At 42.9% G+C, this 18,784-nt stretch overlaps 1 protein-coding gene across 4 annotated transcripts in view; it reads left to right on the forward strand.

Moving 5' to 3' along the window:
- LOC103473513 (multiple epidermal growth factor-like domains protein 10) overlaps positions 1-18,784 on the forward strand; it is a 148,212-nt gene that overhangs the window by 121,256 nt on the left and 8,172 nt on the right. Inside the window, exons 14-16 of one of the 4 annotated variants that reach the window (XM_008423814.2) lie at positions 12,246-12,290; positions 12,386-12,595; positions 15,475-16,738. The exons of 1 other annotated variant lie outside the window; for it this stretch is intronic. In XM_008423814.2, coding sequence (XP_008422036.1) covers positions 12,246-12,290; positions 12,386-12,595; positions 15,475-15,641 — 422 coding nt within the window. In that variant the 3' untranslated portion in view covers positions 15,642-16,738. Of the gene's footprint in view, positions 1-12,245; positions 12,291-12,385; positions 12,596-15,474; positions 16,740-18,784 lie in introns of those variants that run through there. 2 more of the 4 variants (XM_008423816.2, XM_008423815.2) reach the window with 2 other exon arrangements.

Here is an 18,784-nt window from a genome sequence, read left to right on the forward strand (position 1 = left end):
GGCCGGGCTCCGTGGGTAAAAGCCCGGCCACCAGGCGCTCTCCATCGTGCCCCATCTCCAGGCCTGGCTCCAGAGTGGGGCCCCAGTGACCCCCGTCCGGGCGATGGAACGCCAGATCCAAAGTTTGTGTCCATCATAAGGGGTCTTCGGGCTGCGCTTTGTCTGTTTCCTCACCTAGGACCTGTCTGCCTTGGGTAACCCTACCAGGGGCATAAAGCCCCAGACAGCAYAGCTCCTAGGATCATTGGGACACTCAAACCCCTCCACCACGATAAGGTGACAGCCCAAGGAGAGGAAAAAGGAGAGTTCTTTCAAGTGAAATTGAGTCATAAAGGTTTAAATCGTTTGGATGTTTGGTTTGTGCTAAACAGTGGTGGGAAGTAACGAAGTAAAAGTACTTTGTTCCTGTACTTAAGTACAGTTTTTGTGTATCTTTATTTTACTCAAGTAGATTTAATAATGGATACTTTCTACTTTTACTCCACTACATTTTACAGTAAGTATATACTTTCTACTTCACTACAATTCTACAAAACTGTAACGTTACTCGTTACATCCAAGTCGCATTGTGCTTTTTCCCATTAGAATGTGAAGTTCAGGAACATAAGGTGGCACCGTAAAATCCAAGCAATGACATGACTTACGTGTCTGTTGTCACCCACCGCCTCCCCCTTTACTCGCATGCGGAGCGCCAGACATGCGCAGTGGTTTCCTCTGGGAAAAAATGTCTAATCGTCAGTAATATATATGATATATGTATATATCATATATATTCATATATCATAAGATATGATGACATGTAAAATCAGCAGCGCTTCGCTTTCACAGACGGTGGGACTTCGTCCAACTTTTAGCATCACTTGGAAGGAAAGCTTAAAGAAAGGTAAGCTCTGTGGACGTGATGCTAGCAAAGCTAGCTGTACTGACTGAGACACATATGTTGCATCTGCGATCAAAAAAAGTTGTCACTCATGCGTTGAATTATTGTGCGGAGGTGTTGACTGAGGAGTCGCACATAAAGGACAATGCTGTGACCAAAGTGCAATATAGTAATATGACATTCATAAACAATCCGATGCTTCTGGACGGATCTTTACTAAGGTTGATAGGACTGAAGCCTCACTGAGAGCCGTTCTTTGTTCTTGTAATGCTCTGCATGCGTACACTGCAGTAGCTATTATTTTATTTCATATATATATATATATATATTATTTATATATATTATATTTAAAAAAAATTTTTATTAATATATATTTTTTTTAAATTGGCGAATAAATAAAACAAGAACGTAAGAACGCAGAGCATGCTCATTGTTCTTTGTTTTCATCACCTGTCATGGTGGCAGACATTGCAGCAGGAGGGAGGATGAGAACAGTCACATCCTTCTGCTTGGTTACTTCTTGCTTATTGCGCCTTGGACAGTGTTCATAGTTGAGCGTTGTTTACCGYTAATTGCTATGTTTAATGGTGCAGACAGTTGTGGTTTCTGACATGGGCAGTATGGGCAACAGCCCAGGGTGTTATTTTTTTAGTAATGGTAGGAGACCTCTGGATTGTGCCACAGAGATGAAAGCAAAACAGAATGAAGAAGAGTTTGAATTGATACTGGTTACATTTATTTGAGCTCCAAGTATTTAATATCTAGGTGTTTTTATGGGAATGTGGATCTTTCAGATCAGCAATTTTGATAAGTACACTTAATTTTATTGTGTCATGTAGTGCGGGGCACTGGTCTTGGTCTTGACTTGGTTTCAGGTTCAGTGGTCTAGACTACAACTCTGCTATGTGGCTCCTTGATTCCATGTCCTCCCCCACATATCCATCCCCTTTTAGTTGAATTTCTTTCAAAATAAATGCCACTAGTGGCAAGAAAAAGTGAAGTTCATGCTATGTTAGGACAGGAAACAAGATGTTTCCATCCCTGAAATTATGATGCATAGCAGGGTTTCCCCCAGAAAACTTGCTAAGCCCGGTGGTCGGGGCATCGAGGCGGTCCACCATGTTTTTGTATTAAAAGATGTTAAGTTGACAGGAAATGTAAAAGTATTCATTACAGGAAAAGATCTCCAGTGAAATGCTATTTAAACCCACAACTAGTCTAAAAACAACAAATTTGCACTTCTGTTTAATCCAAATTAAGTCAGCAGCTCCATCAGGCCCCCAGGGTTTCAGGGGCCCCATAAACACTAATATTTTAAAACAGACCACAGATACATAAATGTAACACTTGTTTATTGAGATGATCAATACTGTTAAATTGTATTCAATTGTTTAGGCATACATAAATTAAAAGATTTTAAATTGTTTAACATTTAAATACAAGGTTTTAAGGAGCTGGGAGGTTTACTTTGTAAAACTTCAAAAAACAATATTCATAGTTAGATTGTTTTGTTACCATAGCAACAATCTGATCTGTAAGTTTAATCTTTGAATTTACAAATACAAATTAGTAAACTGCAATTACAATTTATTGCCTTTTAGGCTGGCCAATTAAACTACTCCCTTTTCCCATATTTCACTAAATCTAACACAGAAGCTGTTAGAGATGCTGATACTTTTAGGAACAAAAGGGGCCCCTAAATCAAAGTCTGCTCAAGGCCTCATACAGCCTTGGACCGGCCCTGCATGATGAGGTAATCCGCTGCACTACGCAGAGATGCGTAACAAACGGAAGATTTAAATTAATGCTGCTAATGTGGCTTCAGTAGCTCTTTCATTTCGTGTCTGTTGAGTTTTCAATAAGCGTCACAGAGACTACTCTGGTTGGTCGAGTTTATGGGACGAGTTTCTCAGATCTCCGTGTGGACGCACGTATTAACTCTAAGTAGACAACGCCTTTGATATGGTTTGATGCATCGTGTAACCGGAAAAATAATACTAAAAATAATAATTAAATAATATAAAATCAGCGTGATGCGTGTCTCCGAGGAGAGCGTGAAAGCTCCTCAGCGGGCTGAACCTGCATGATGAGGTTAGCGCTGCTCGTTATCCACAAACACTTGGGCCAACCGGGACCACAGACATAAACTTTACAGGGAAGACAGACATGGAGCCACACGCTGGGCAACGTGTTGAGATGTAAACGCCGCATATAATTGTTCGTTCACAAAATAACTCATTCTCACCACTCGCTCAACGGTCCTCTGAATTCGCTACTACAAGTTATTCCTGCGGTTCACATTGAGCTGCGCAACCAGAGCTAACACGGCAGGTTTTAAAGTCTTACATAGAGTTCTCCAAAGGATCATAATTCCTCACAGTAGGTTTATGTAAATATCCATACAGGTCAGCCTGTGTCCAGTTTGAGTGAAAGGAGGCGCGCGCGAGGCAAAGCGCAGAGGCGCCAGCTGTGTGATTGGTCCGCGCTGTCGGGTTTAACTATAAACCGAGCTATTATAAACCTATCCTTTAGGAATAAATCTGCTCTGCTAGTGAAATGCTAAAAGCAAAAGAGATGTTTGCAGCCCGGCTTTTTAAAAAAAGAGAAAAAAACGATTTTATTTTTATTTTTTTTCCCCCTAGAAATGTAAACAAGCAACGCTTAGCCTGGCGGTGGGGATAGTAAAGCATGGCGGGCCGCCAGACTTATAATATACTGGGGGAAACCCTGCATAGAATCACATATCTAAGTCTAACTAGGTTACAGAGAGTAAACCCAACATGCTTTATCTTTGGCATTGTTCATTAAAATGGCACATTTCTGATGTATTAAAATTAAATTCAATCGGTACACTTTGTATTTCATATTAGCGATTATGTAATGCATTCAGCAAGTACTTTTACTTTTAATACTTAAGTATTTTTAAAAGCCAGGACTTTTTTACCATTACTTAAGTAAAATGTTAATGTGGTACTTTTACTTGAGTAGATTTTTGTCGGTGTATTTGTTCTTTTACTTAAGTACATTTTTTGAGTACTTTCTCCACCACTGGTGCTAAACACAGCAAACTATGAGGAACAGTTTTAATGACCACTTCAAATTCTTTTTGAGATATCTCTATGTCATTGTTGTTCATAAAATGCTCATAGGTATACCACTTACCGAGTATTCAGATTCATCAAATTAATTTTATTATCAACCCACTTATGAAGAAATAAACATCCTTCAGCAAGAGTTTGACAGAACAGATTTTTTTATTTTATGGGCTTTATTTTTCCATATAAACCTGAAGAGAATTTTATCCAGATCAGAACAGAGCGATTTACTAACATCAAGTGATGCGAAAAGATACGACGCCCTTGATATTCCTTCTGCTTTGCTTAATGGTACTCCATAAATAGTACCATAAATAGTTAAATCCCTAGCTAACCAACTGTGAAATTTCTTTTTAATAACAAACAGGAGTAAAATTAATACCCATGTTATTGTGGTCAGTGGAGAAGTTTGCATGTTCTCCCTGTGCATGCATTGGTTTTCTCTGGGCACTCCAGCTCCCCCCCACCCCCCAGTCCAAAAACTTCTCGCCAGGTGTGAGTGTTCGTGTACTTGGTTGTTTGTCCTTTTTGTCTCTGTGTTGCCCTGCTACAGACTGGTGACCTGTCCAGGGTGACCCCGCCTCTCACCCGAAATGTTCGTTGGAGATGGGCACCAGCACCCCTCCTGACCTCAGGGACAAGAGTGCATGGACGAAAAAGGAGAGGCGGCAATGACAAAGGAAATGAAAAAGAAAATATATACATTTCTTGACAAAAACACATGCGTAAGGAAAAGAAAAATTAATATACATTTCACTAGCAAGGACAACGCCACAAAATATAGATTTAAAGATTTATTGAGGATAAGAGGAATGGAGGGGAAGAGGGGTGAGGGACGGGTGAGGGAGAAAGGAAGGAGGGATAAAGGGATGGAGTGATGAATTAAATGAATGAAGTTGGACGAGGATGATGCTAGTGGGCCTGCGGAGTTAAGACTCGAGTGAGGATTGTCTTCGGAGATAAACGCATCCTATGTATATCCCGGCTCGCTTAGGATCCCCCCTGGCGGAACCTGTAACATGTAGGAACGAGAAACATGGTGTTAATTTGAGAGTATGTGGAGAGGGTAAGGGGGGTGGGATTGATGAACAATGTAACAGACGTGGAACGGTTCTCGAGCAGGGTATATATGGGCTGCTTAGGAAATTAGAGGTGTGGTTTGAGGCGTGGTCCTGCTCCCGAACCTAAGTTAACGAGTTAACTCCATTTCACTAGCAAGTACCATGCCATAAAATATAGATTTAAAGATTTATTGAGGATAAGAGGAAGGGAGGGGAGGAGGGATGAAAGAGGGGTGAGGGAGAAAGGAAGGAGGGATGAAGGGAATGAGGGATGGAGGGATGGAGGGATGAATTAAATGAATGAAGTCGGACGAGGATGATGCTGGTGGGCCTGTGGAATTTAGACTCGAGTGGGGATTGTCTTTGGAGATAAACATATCTTATGTATATCCCGGCTGGCTTAGGATCCCCAAAAGAGTCAGATATTAAATGCAGCTGAGGAGAGAGTGGGCTTGACAAATCTTTAAGGTTATTACGAATATACGGATGGTAAGCTTGCGAGGACCAGCGACCCAGGATTTGGATCGTGTGATCAGGGATGCCCTGACTAGATGCGGACGAGGCTGCTCCGATGTGGAACGAATGGGCAGAGTAATGATCGGGTGATATGCCTGACGACGATAAGACCTTCCGGAAATGATGGGAGAACCAGAAGCGAGAAGCTTGTTTACCTGGTTCACAAATAAAGAGAGGATCATGAGGAGAAGCATTAGCGGTGAATCGGGAATGAGCGTAATTGAAGATGGTCTCGTACGGGCTGAGAAAGGAATCGAGGTGGAAAAGATAAATGGGACAAGAGATAGCGAGTTGGTCAGTCTTGCTTCTCCACAGAGCAAATATCATGGTGTCGTGGCTGAGGATGGAAATATCGGAAAGGCAAGGGTGAATGAGAGGATCATGGATGGAGGAAGTCGGAGCAAATTCGGAACAGCGGAGGAAGCCGAAAAAAGCTAGGAGGAACATGGACTCCAAGGTCCTGTCTATGAGATTAGAAGAATAACCAGAACGCAGAGTGGAGATGAATTTGCGTACGAGATCAGACGTGAGGGGGAGATGCGGAATAACGCTCTTTGGTTCTTGCTTCTTGCATCCTTTGATGAGCATGTTCAGGTGACAGTGAGTGATGGAAGGGCAGTTGACTCCTGCAGAAAGCTTGAAGAAGAAATTGATGCCTGCTAGATAGGACTGCATAGTGGAGGTACGGATCTTAAGGACTAAATGAGAGTATGTAATGAAGAGGCAGAGGGTGGACACATCTAGGGAAGGAAAAAGGAGATTATAAGTGGCGTGGAAAGATTTAAATCGGTTCCAACCGGTCAAATAGACGGAAAGCGTGCAAGGAGCTAGGCTGAAGAATATGGAAGAACCAGTGTGGAACGTGCTTCTGAATCTGGGGCCAAGAGTCAGAATTTATGGAAAAAAAACGAGAAAGAGCGTCAGCAATGCGGTTTTTTGATCTGGGAATATGAGCAGCTTGAATGAGAAACTGATGTTGCGCAGAAACTAAAGTAAGTCTGCGCATGAATTGCATGATTTCTGGGGAGCGAGAGCGGCCTTTATTAATGATTTCTACGACTGCCGTGCTGTCTGAATGAATGAGGATGGATTTTTTTGACCATTCGTGACCCCAAAGGATTGCAGCGATGATGGGGTAAAGCTCGAAAAGTGCGGAGGAAGGAGAGCCCGAGACGTTCTGGAAAGACTTAAACTCGAGCGGCCATTTGTCGGCCAACCATTTTCCTCTGTAATAACCGCCGAAACCGATTGAGGGAGCTGCGTCGGTAAGGAGTTGAATGTCTTTGGAATAGGTGAGGAAATCGTTGAAGAAGAAATTCCGTTCCAAGATGAAAGAAAGTAATGCCACAGGTGCATTTCTAATTTGCAGGAGTGATTGATAACGAGAGAACCATGAAGGGAGGGGATGCTGGCCGCTTTAGACAGGAGGTGAGAAATTAAGGGTTTACCCTGCGGAATGATGCGAATGGCGTAGTTTAGATGGTCGAGGAGAGAAAGCAGCTGTTGTTTAGAACATTTGTCGGCAAGTAAGAAATTAGACTATTAAGGTGATTCAGTTGATCTTTTCGGATGATAGGGAAGCTCGGAAGGATAAAGAGTCTAGGGTGATGCCTAGGAACTCTAATGAGGTGCACGGACTGACGGTTTTCTCCTCTGAAAGGAGAATTCCCAGCTGGGAAAAAGCTTGAGTTAGGGCGTTAAGACCGGAACGAGGAGGGGAAGATGGAGGAGTGACTACAAGGAAGTCATCCAGAAGGTGTGTGACGTAAGGGAGTTTATAGGTATTGATAAGGATCCAGCAAAAGGACAGAGAATCAAAAATTTTGAGGCTGCTACGGCACCCAAACGTGAGGTGGACGGCGAAGTAAAAAGCGCCTTTCCAAACTATGCCGAAGAAGCGCCAGAAATCGGGGTGAACTTTGAAAGCGCTGATGATGCTGGCTTTAGAGAGCCAGGCACCATGTCCCGCTAACCGAATGAGTTTAATGGCATGATCTATGGTTGCGTATTGCATGGAGAAGTCCATGCAAAACGCATACGGTCTTGTCAGTCCAAAAACTGACAGACCTTAATATGGTCTGTCAGTCCAAAAACATGACTGCATTGAAGACAATATTGGTACTTGGAACGTGAGAACCATGAGGGGCTGAAAGATCTATGATTAGCCTTTTTTTACCTGAATATTTACGAGTGGCGATGCCGATGGGGCTGACGCAAAAAGTAGGGAAAAGTGACCTAGAAAAAGGGGCCTATCACGAACCCTTTTTTAACTTCTTTGGCGAGGAGAGTGTCGACTGTGTCAGGATCTGAGAGAGCGGATTGAAGATTGTGACATTGGTGGGTGGAATCTGGAATCATTTCTATGCCTGGGTGGAAACCGTAAGTGAAACCATTAATGAGGAAGTTAACGAATTCCCTGTCGGGGTGATACTTGAGAGCAGTTGCGAGAGCTTTCACCTGGACCGGAGTGGAGAGATGGCTCAGTCTGCTGTAGAAATGGGATTGTGAGGGCAGGTGTGTCTTGCATAGGCTCCGTCGCAGAAGGAGCAGGCGTGCAGCAACCTACAACTGGAGCTTGAGCAGCCAAGGTAATTAAAGTTGTTACAGTGGCGACCTCTTTTGTCGGTTCCCCTATGAGTAAGGGTTTTGGCGGAGGGAGAGGGTCTGCTGGATTTCGGTATGAAGGGAGGAGGGGGGGCAGCCGTGGTCAGACAATCGGAAGGGGAAGAAGAGCGAGGAGGAGGGCGAGGGTGGAGAGGAATGATACAGGCTGTGGCTGGGTGAGATGGAGTGCCACAAGGATTGCAGGAGAGAGATGCGCGGGCAGCGAAAATGCGGCAGTACAATTCAGAATCGAGAGAACCCCATTAAGTGCCTAGGTTAAACTGTTGCAAGCAGCCTGCTGCTTGGTTGGCAAAAAGGATGTGATATTGATAGAATCTGGTGCCCCCCGAACTGTAGAGTCATGTCGAGAACGATGGAGAGATTTGGATCTGCGATCTGGAAAAATTGCGCATATAGTGTCTCTAAAAGGAGAAAAAGAGAGAGCAAATTCGACGGGTGTGAGATCTTTGGAGCGGGAACTTAAAGAATTACTGAGTTGCATGGGACGCTGATTTGTATTAAGTTCTCTAGGCTGACTAAAACAGATCAAAGAAGGCTGAAGAAGAAGTGCTAGATTGACATAATTACCATTCAAGATTTGCTGGCGTAGAGAAGGAGAAATGGGGGAGGGCCGTATTACGTGAGTGGATGACTGGGCTGGAGAAACTGCTGTAGAGAGATTGAAATGAATATTAATGTTAGGGAGAGTGTTTGAAGGGAGAGGAAGCAGGGGTAAGGTGTTTGAGAGAGAGGAAATGGTAGGAAAGAGGTTAGAGGGGAGTGAAGAAGGGAATGAGGAAGGAAATCCTGATGCGCTATGCTGAGCTAGATTTGCCGCGACTTGAGAAGAAACGGAGTTCGTAATGTTTATGGGGGTGAGGAGAGCTGAAGAAGGGATGGGGGGTGAAGAGAAGAATGAGATGGCGGGATTTGAGGAGTCTGTGAAGACAATGAAGCGATTGCCGAAGATAAAAGCTGAGAGAGGTCGGCTAGGTAGATTTGGTGGAGGATGCAATACGACCTGGCTCCCGCGAGGGGGAGCTGTTGCTTAGTGTGGTGGCCTCGAAGGCGTGGGCCGGATGACTTGGTCTGGAATGATGGGGGAGGAAGAGGATGCTGGAGAAAAACCCGGAAGTCCTGGGTATTCGGATGACAGCAGGGCTCACGTTTGCTGCGGACCTGAGGAGGAGAGCAATTGAAAGAGACTCAATTTATTGTCGGAGCAACTGAAGGGGGTTACTTTTTCTTTTAATGTGCGATGGAGGCGGGCGACGGTCCAGCCTTTGAGGAGCTGGCGAGTTGGAACGTCTGGAGAGGGCTGCGGAGACGAAGGTTAGTGTTCTGGAGCTGCGGCGTTTGGGAATGGCGTCTGGAACCGGGAGAACGAGGTCGACGGCTGGACCCGTGGCGTGTCCCTCGGCCACAGGGTTGATGTGACGTTGATAGATGGACCATAGTTGGACGAGGTGCTGCTGAGGATGAGGAATGAAGCTGGGTTTGAGGGTTGAAGATCACGGAACGAAGGTGTTTGGAGCCAGAGGCTTGTCTTGTGACCTGGGGAGGAGAGATTGAGGCAGCTGGAGAAGGGTCGAAGAGGTCATCCGAGTCTGAGTGGTCGGGCTGGAGAGTAAGAGCGTCTTCCATTGTAAGTAGATCCGCTTAGCCAGTCTGCGGTGAAAAGACGAATTGATGAACAATGTAACGGACATGGAACGGTTCTTGAGTGGGGTATATATGGGCTGCTTAGGAAATTAGAGGTGTGGTTTGAGGCGTGGTCCTGCTCCCGAACCTAAGTTAATGAGTTAACTCCATTTTCTGATGACAGCACATGTATAAAGGAAAGGAAAAACAAAACATATACATTTCTTGCTGACAACAAAAATGTAAGAATATATGTATATATTTCTTGACGGTAAAGTATGTGTAAGGTCAAGAAAAAACATAATATATATTTAGGCTTTTATTTCTTATTATGTCAGTTTTGGTCCTCCATAAAATTGTCCCAACAGAGACAATTTGTTGGGATCGTCACCATCGATGTGACGTCGATGGTCCATCCATCGACGTCACATCAACCCCGCGGCCGCGGACCACTGTTTTTTTAAGATAAGATAAAGATAAAATAATAATACTTTATTGATCCCCTAAAGGGTGGTGGATTTTGTTTGTACAATAAAGATTTAAATAAATAAATAAAGCTGCACAGTGGCACAGTTAGTAGAGCTGTTGCCTTGCAGCAAGAAGGTCCCAGGGTCTTTCTGCATGGAGTTTGCATGGTGGGTTCTCTCCAGGTACTCCGGCTTCCTCCCACAGTCCAAAAACATGACTGTCAGGTTAATTGGCCTCTCCAAATTCTCCCTGTGTGTGAGTGTGTGTGTGCGTGATTGTTTGTCCTGTTTATCTCTGTGTTGCCCTGTGACAGACTGGCAACCTGTCCAGGGTGACCCCGCCTCTCGCCCGGAACGTTAGCTGGAGATAAGCACCAGCGCCGCCCGACCCCACTAAGGGACAAGGGTGTACAGAAAATTGATGGATGGATAAATAGATAAATAAAGTAATAAGAATAAACATAGATCAATAATTCACAGCTTTATAAGTCTGCTATCAGACTTGAAAGGACTTGCTGTGGTGCACATTTAGTCTGCAGTAATCTTTGGCTATCTCCTTTCCCCATGCTGTAGAGAGGATATGAAAGGGGTTATCCTTGATAGGTCTGATCTTCAGCATTCTGTCTCTCATCACTTCTTCCAGTGGAGCCAGCTTGAACCCTACAACTGACTCAGCCTTTCTCTTCAGTTTAAGTGTGTTTGAGTCCTTCACCTTCATTGCAGCACCCCAGCACACAGCATTGAAGATGAAATTAGCCACTGATGACTGATAGAACATGAAGAGCATCCTACTGCAAATGTTAAAAGACCTGAGCTTATGGGTTTTTTGTAGAGCACCTCAGTGTTTGTAGTCCACTGTAGCTTTCAGTCTAATGTAACACCAAGGTACTTGTAGATTTAAACCTGCTCAACATCTGCCCCTGAGATGGAGATTGGGATGTGTTTTCTTTCTGCAGAAATTGACAACCATTTCCTTGGTCTTGTTTACATTAAACAGAAGTTGGTTCTCTCTGCAGCATAAAATGATCTTCCAGTTGTTGGCGAGGGGGCGACCCCCCCCCTCGCCAACATCCAAAAACACTGAAAGTAGCTCTATGGAAATGAAATCACCCCCCACACCCCACGATAGCCTTGTCATCTGAGTACTTTTGCAGATGGCGCAGTTTGGAACAGTACTTAAAGTCCGGAGTGTACACAGCAAATTCAAAAGTGTTAAATGTTTTGGTGTTAGTAGATTTTGTTAATTTTACACTTATAGAGTCACATTCTGTTTAAGCTACTCTGCGGTGTATATTATTAGTAGTTAAAATCCAGTGTTAAAACAAAGTGTTTCCGTATCAAATCTAGAGGTGTTAAAATAGAATCAATAACTCTTTACTTCTTAACTCTGAACTCCACCAGTGGCTCTAACACTGAAGGAGTTAATTCACTGACTCTGCCCCCAGAATCACAGATTCCCACCAAAGTGAAGCGACAGAAGCCAAGTCATTCACACAATTTATGTTTCAGCTGTTTTTGTATGCTTTGAGTTCTGACCGATCACCAGAATTAAAGGCTTTCTTAAGCAGAGTTAAGTAGAGTTTTCAATCCTCATAGTTTGTTGTCGGGTAGCATTTGACCTTTTTTGTGGGGATAGAATTGTCCACACAGAAAGCAATATAGTCAGAGATGCACACAGGTAAGTTGTAGGTGTTTTATTGTATTTTTTAAAGGTAGTTGTAGATAAACCTTTATGTTAGAAACCTCTCAATCAAGATAACATAATGAACCCAAAATGTCTTAGGGGCACCAGCACCCCTCCCAACTCCACTAGGACAAGAGTGTAAGATGGATAGTTGCAAATCAGGTGTGTGAGCAACTACAACGTATTGTTGGAAGAACGTTTTTTTTTTCTAAAAATACATCAACATGATGAGGAACTGCAGCCTTATCTTGTTTGTAATGTTTCTTACATTTAACAATGTACCTTTCTTTATACTAGGAGCCTGTGGAGTTGACATGACTTGCATTGGAAAATCACTGCAAGGTATGTCCTACCTGTTTAAATCAAGGTATGATTTAAATTGTGAATCTTATAATTGATATTTATCTAAAACTGACTATCCTATTTTTGTTACTCAGACATGGTAAAGGGTGCTGACTATCTTGCAAGTTCCTCTTCTCTTGTCAGCTCTGAAAACCCATATGCCACAATAAAGGACCCCCCCTCGCCAACATCCAAAAACACTGAAAGTAGCTATATGGAAATGAAATCACCCACCAGGAGAGATTCAGCATATGCAGAAATTAGTGACACCAGTCCGACTAATAGCCAGAAGGTTGATAAAGCGGGTAAGGCTTTTTTAACGCTAAATTGATTTTCTTTTTTTTGGTCAGTGTAATGGGTATAAGCATGTGAAAACACAAAATTATTCAGATTTTTCATGTTAGGATTAGGCTCCAATAGAAATAGAAATAAATTCCCTATAAAATGAAGTGACCATCTTTTGCTTTCAAAATCAATCATGATAAAGAAAAATGGGCTTTTTTTTTAAACCAAAATATAAAAAAAACAGTGGAAAAAGTGATAACTGATTTCTACAGCAAAAACAAGACAAATAAAATATTCAACCTAAAGTTTGGTGAATGGGGGATTACGATGTGGGGGTTGTTTTTCAGAAGCTGAGCTTGACCCCTTAGTTCAGGGGTGGGAAACTAGGCATCGAGGGCTGCAACTTTTAAATGTGTCTCTACTTCAAATAATAATAGTCAAATAATGAAGTCATTAGCAGGACTCTGGAGAATTGACTGCACTTAGGAGGTGATTCAACTATGTCACTGAAGTGTGTTGACCTGAGAGACATTTAAGAGCTGCTGAACACTGGCCCTCAAAGACTGGGTTTGTCCACCCCTGCTTTTGTTCAAGTGAAGGGAACTCTAAATTATTCAGCAAACCAAGACATTTTGGACAATTCCTTGGTCCACACTTTCTCGGGACAGTTTGCAGCTGGCCCTTTTCTCTTCCAACATGACTGTGTCCTTACAGACATTGATAGAGCCTGGAGTGGATGAACGTCAAGTTCTGCACAGAGTCCTGACTTCAACCCGATAGAACACCTTTAGGGTGGGGAATGAGAGCCAGGCCTTCTTGTCCAATATCAGTGTGTGACCTCAAATGTGTTCCTGGGGGTCAAAAATCCCCATAAACGCTCCTAAATCCTAAACCTTGTGGACAGTCTTCCCAGAAGATTTAAAGCTGTTTTAGCTACAAGGGGAGGACTGATGTTAAATTGAACCCTGTGAGTTAAGAATAGGCTGGGGACTCTGGGTTTTAGCTCTCCAGTCTCTGGGGACGAGGTCGCCGAGGTGGTCAAAAAGCTCCCCGGTGGCAGGGCCCCGGGGGTGGATGAAAACCGCCCAGAGTTCTTTAAGGCTCTGGATGTTGTAGGGTTGTGTTGGCTCACGCAACTCTGCAATATTGCATGGACATCGGGGGCAGTTCCCCTGGATTGGCAGACTGGGGTGGTGGTCCCCCTGTTTAAAAAGGGGGACCAATTACAGGGGAGTCACACTCTTAAGCCTCCCTGGTAAGGTCTATTCAGGGGTCCTGGAGAGGACGGTCCGTCGGCTAGTCGAATCTCGGATTCAGGAAGAGCAGTGTAGTTTTCGTCCTGGTCGTGGAACACTGGACCAGCTCTACACCCTCAGCAGGGTCCTGGAGGGTGCATGGGAGTTCACCCAACCAGTCTACATGTGTTTTGTGGACTTGGAGAAGGGGTTCGACCTTGTCCCCCGATTGTCTTGAGCTGGAAAAGGGTAAAGTGCCTTCTCCGGGTCAGGGGGGTCGTCCTGCCTCAAGTGGAGGAGTTTAAGTGTCTGGGGATCTTGTGCACGAATGAGGGAAGAAGGGAGCGGGAGATCGACAGGCGGATTGGGGCAGCATCTGCTGTGAAGCGGGCGCTGTACCGGTCCGTCATGGTGAAAAGGGAGTCAAAAAGCAAAGCTCTCGATTTACCGATCACCCTCATCTATGGTCAGGAGCTTTGGGTCACGACCGAAAGAACGAGATCACGGACACAAGCGGCCAAAATGGGTTTCCTCCGCAGGGTGGCTGGGCTCTCCCATAGAGAGAAGCTCGGTCATCCGGGAGGGACTCAGAGTAGAGCCGCTGYTYCTCCACGTCGAGAGGAGCCAGTTGAGGTGGCTCGGGCATCTGGTCAGGATGCCTCCTGGACGTCTCCCTGGTGAGGTGTTCCGGGCACGTCCCACCGGGAGGAGGCCTCGGGGAAGACCCAGGTCACGCTGGAGGGACGATGTCTCTCGGCTGGCCTGGGAATGCCTTGGGATTCCCCCGGAGGRGCTGGAAGAAGTGGCTGGGGAGAGGGAAGTCTGGGCCTCCCTTCTGAAKCTGCTGCCCCMGCGACCCGACCCCGGATAAGCGGAAGAAAATGGATGGATGGATGGATGGATGGATGGATGGATGGATGGATGGATGGAATAGACCTTCCAGCCAGGTGGCTTTATGTCGCAATTCCTTGAGACTGCACTAATCTGATCTTCATTCTACTCATTACTACTAGCACCATTTGGCTGGATTAAAAGATTAAAAAAAACTTTGTCAAAAAAGCAAAATTTTGTTGATCAAGATTGATTTATAAAAGCAGTGAAAAGGGTAAAACATCCAAGGGGAAATATATATAAGGGCTACATGTATTATGTATTTTCAGGTATATTGTCAGCATTTCACATCAGTTGATGCTGATAATTATTGATTAGTTTTTTGTGTTAAATATTTGAGAAACTGATGACTGGATTGGTCTGTTCTAATTTATTTCATATAATAAGCTCTAATTTGTAGGTATCTATTGAATTTTCCATGTTATAAGTTTCTTTCATAATTTGGAAGCTTTCTAGCTGTCCATCCAATGCACACCATGCTGCAATTCCCATGTTTGTCTACTGTACTGTACCGTAAATTCTGCGTCAAATTTAGGCAGCATAAATTGATTGTCTTATGCAATTTCAATAGGTTAGCATCCATCTAACCAAACAATGTGTGCCATTGTTTGAGTGTGAAACGTGAAATAGGGTCTATTTGGTTTGGTTGCATCGATAGAGTTCAGCAATAAGAGCCAAATTCAGATTGTCAGATTTTATTAATAAGTCAAATGTAATTAAACATTTTATGTTTACGAATTTCAAGATGTAAGCAGACTTATTTTTGATTTCAGAGATGACTATCAAAACCATCAAACCAACTGGAGTAAGCGACACCCATCTACAGTTTGGAAAGGAGTCAATTGACCAGGCAAAAAACAACCACTGTGATTATGACACCCTGCCACCCACAGAAAGTTTAGTTTTTTTGTCAGAGACAAAGGAGGCGGATTGTGAGTAAAGGCAAAGAGACTCAGAACCAAGACCAGCTCTCAAGTCCTATCTTTATCTCCAGCACTAGATAATCATTATTAAATATCCCTGGAGTATATATTAATTATTATTATTATCAATATGTCTGGGATCATTCCTTCTATCACATGGATCTGAGATAGAATAGAGTCCTTCAATAGAAGGACTCTATTGAAATGATACTAATGATATTAGTATCATTTATGTAAAGGAATTATGATGAAAATCTTTCCTTTTTTCTGATAGGAAAGACGTGTACCTTTTCACATTTATTCTTATTGCAAAATGTATAAATGTAACTTTTAATCTTGTGTGTATGTATGTTTCTCTTTTTTATAAAGTGCTAAATATTTACACTCCCCACAAAGTTAGAAATATTTGGATTTTAGGAGAAATTTATGGAAAACAAAAAGTTCATGTTACAATGCTACACTACACACTACAGCCTGAAGCGACCCAGATCAAATTTTTTTTTTTTTGCCTTTATGCAACCTGTATCTAATCTTTTCATGACCATCTGAATAACAGATCAGATTTTTTCAAATGCAACTCGGACCATTTGAATATGTGGTCATCAACATTTCCCAGCAGAATGTTGATCAAATGCTCCCTCTGAATCCTTCTATTGACGATGTTCTTCATCAGAGCCAAAACGTTTCACAATTACGCGGCTCGAGTAATTGTGAAATTAGGCAAGCAAGTTGATCAAATTAAAAATAATCGAACCTGTTTGGAGTTAATCTGCTGATCCGACTCGGTTTTCTTTTTCAGTGAGAATTACCTTGCAGATAATTGCAAATGTAGTAGTATTTTACATTCGAGTGAGGTTTTCACATCCTTCACATCCTTTCACATCCTTTTATTTAAATTTTATTTTGTGTGTTTTATATTATTGTCTGAGGACAAATGTGGTTCAGTTTCATCGTTTATGTTCAAATAAACAAGATTAAAATTATGAAAAACATCAGGTTCAGTGCTTCTTGGTCTAAATAACCCAAATAAGTAACTGGATGAAGTCAGGTTTCAGTGTACTTAGGTGCCTTCCAGTTTCTTATTGTCCATAAAAAAAGTTTGCATTGCTGCCACACATTATAACAGCAGGAAAAAAGTTTACATTTACGCCATACTATACGTACAAGTTGGCATGGATAAAATTGAACATTGAGTTCAATTTTATCCATGCGTATAGTATGGAGGTGGACATATTTTGTGCGTATGCACTCTTTATACATCCCACTTATTTTTAAATGTGACCTGGGCTGACCTGGTGCTCCACCATTACATTTCACTAGCAAGGACCACGCCACAAATGTATGCGTTTAAAGATTTATTGATGAATGCATTAGAGATGAAGGGGAGAGGGAGGAAGGGATTAAAGGATGGATGAATGGAGGGATGGAGGATCTTGATTTGGTCATCTGGGAGAATGACAGAGGGCTCATAAGGGTTGAGGATGGAAGAGATAAAAAAGGTGAGAGAAAGCAAACTGATCGGTTAACTTCTCTGAGTTAACGATGAATGAAGATACCTGACAAGCATGGGTGGATTATGCTTGAAGAAAAGGAACAGGGGAGCCAGTTGGATATTGTTGAAGACTGTGGAATTTGAAAATAAGTTTCTGAATCTGAAGCAGAGTCGGAATTTGAAGGAAATTATGGAACATCGAGGATGTTCTGAGTTACTGGAATGTGAGCTGCTTGAACCTGGAACTGATGCCACACTGAGACCTGAATGAGTCTGAATAAATGAGAGTAAATTTCTTACATCATTCATGCCCCCAAAATTTCACTGCCATAATGATGAGTTCAAAGTGCAAGAAAAAATTAATTCTTAGGCCATTTTGCTTCAACTATTTGTCTCTGAAATGGCCACCAAGCCTATGAGGGAGTTGAATGTTTTCGGGTTGAAAGAGAAAGACATTGTAGAAGAGAAAACTTGACCTTGCAAGAGTGATTGAGGATGAGTGAGCCTTGAACGAAAGGGATGCTGGCTGGAAATGTAGGGGTTTCTCTGAGGAATGATGTGAATAGCATAGTTAATGGAACTATTAGAAACATCCTTCAGAATTGAGAAGAATGAAGTGGTTTCGGGGTTACATGATGAACGTAAGTGAGGTAAATTGAAGTGGAAGCTCCTTCCCAAGACATGCTGATAAACACCAGAATCTGGGTGAAAGAAAAGGACTTTGAATGTGCGGGTGATATCTGCTTTAGAGAGCCCATTGTCTTGGCTTGCTAAGCGAATTAATTTAATAATCTTATCGAACCTTCCTTTGGCTTCCTTGGCGAGAAGTGAGTCAACTGAGTCAGGACTTAAGGAGCCGATTGAAGATAAAGACAATAGATTGAATTTGGAATATATATGTGGGAGAGAAAACCCATGGATAAATCCGTAAGAGAGAAATTATAACTCTCCATTAGGATAATGTTTAAGGTAGGAATGAGAGCATTCGCCTTGATTTGAAGTGAAGAAATTGTTCTAGTAAATTGGGAGTGGACTGAGACTGTGGAGTCGGAAAATCCTTGCAATCCTGACATGGATTAGCAGGCAGCAGGTTGCAGCTGGAGACTGAACTACAAAGATCATTGAGGTATTGCAGATCATCTTGCCACCTGGTATGGGATGGCGTGGCCTAATTGTTGGTGCCCTCGAAAATTCAGATTCAGATTAAAAGAAACTGATGACCTTACGAGAAAGATTGATGTCTGAGTTTTGGGTTGATGAAGGGGAGGGGCAGTGGGGGATTGCCATTTCTCGTTGTATAGAGAGGGGGATAAATGGATGGATGGATGAATGTGGATAGGAGTGGACTGGACTCCACAGTCCCAGTCCACTCCCAATTTACTAGAACAATTTCTTCACTTCAAATCAAGGCGAATGCTCTCATTCCTACCTTAAACGTTATCCTAATGGAGAGTTATAATTTCTCTCTTACGGATTCATCCATGGGTTTTCTCTCCCGTATAGATATTCCAAATTCAATCTATGAATGAATATGAATGAATGAATGAATGAATGGAAGGATGGATGGATGTGAATGGATGGATGGATTAATGAATGGATGGATAGATATGAGGATGGATGGATCTGGATAAATGGATGGATGAATGGATGTGGTAAGAGGGATGGATG

The sequence above is a fragment of the Poecilia reticulata genome, linkage group LG12, assembly GCF_000633615.1.
Source record: "Poecilia reticulata strain Guanapo linkage group LG12, Guppy_female_1.0+MT, whole genome shotgun sequence".
Taxonomy (NCBI): Eukaryota; Metazoa; Chordata; class Actinopteri; order Cyprinodontiformes; family Poeciliidae; genus Poecilia; species Poecilia reticulata.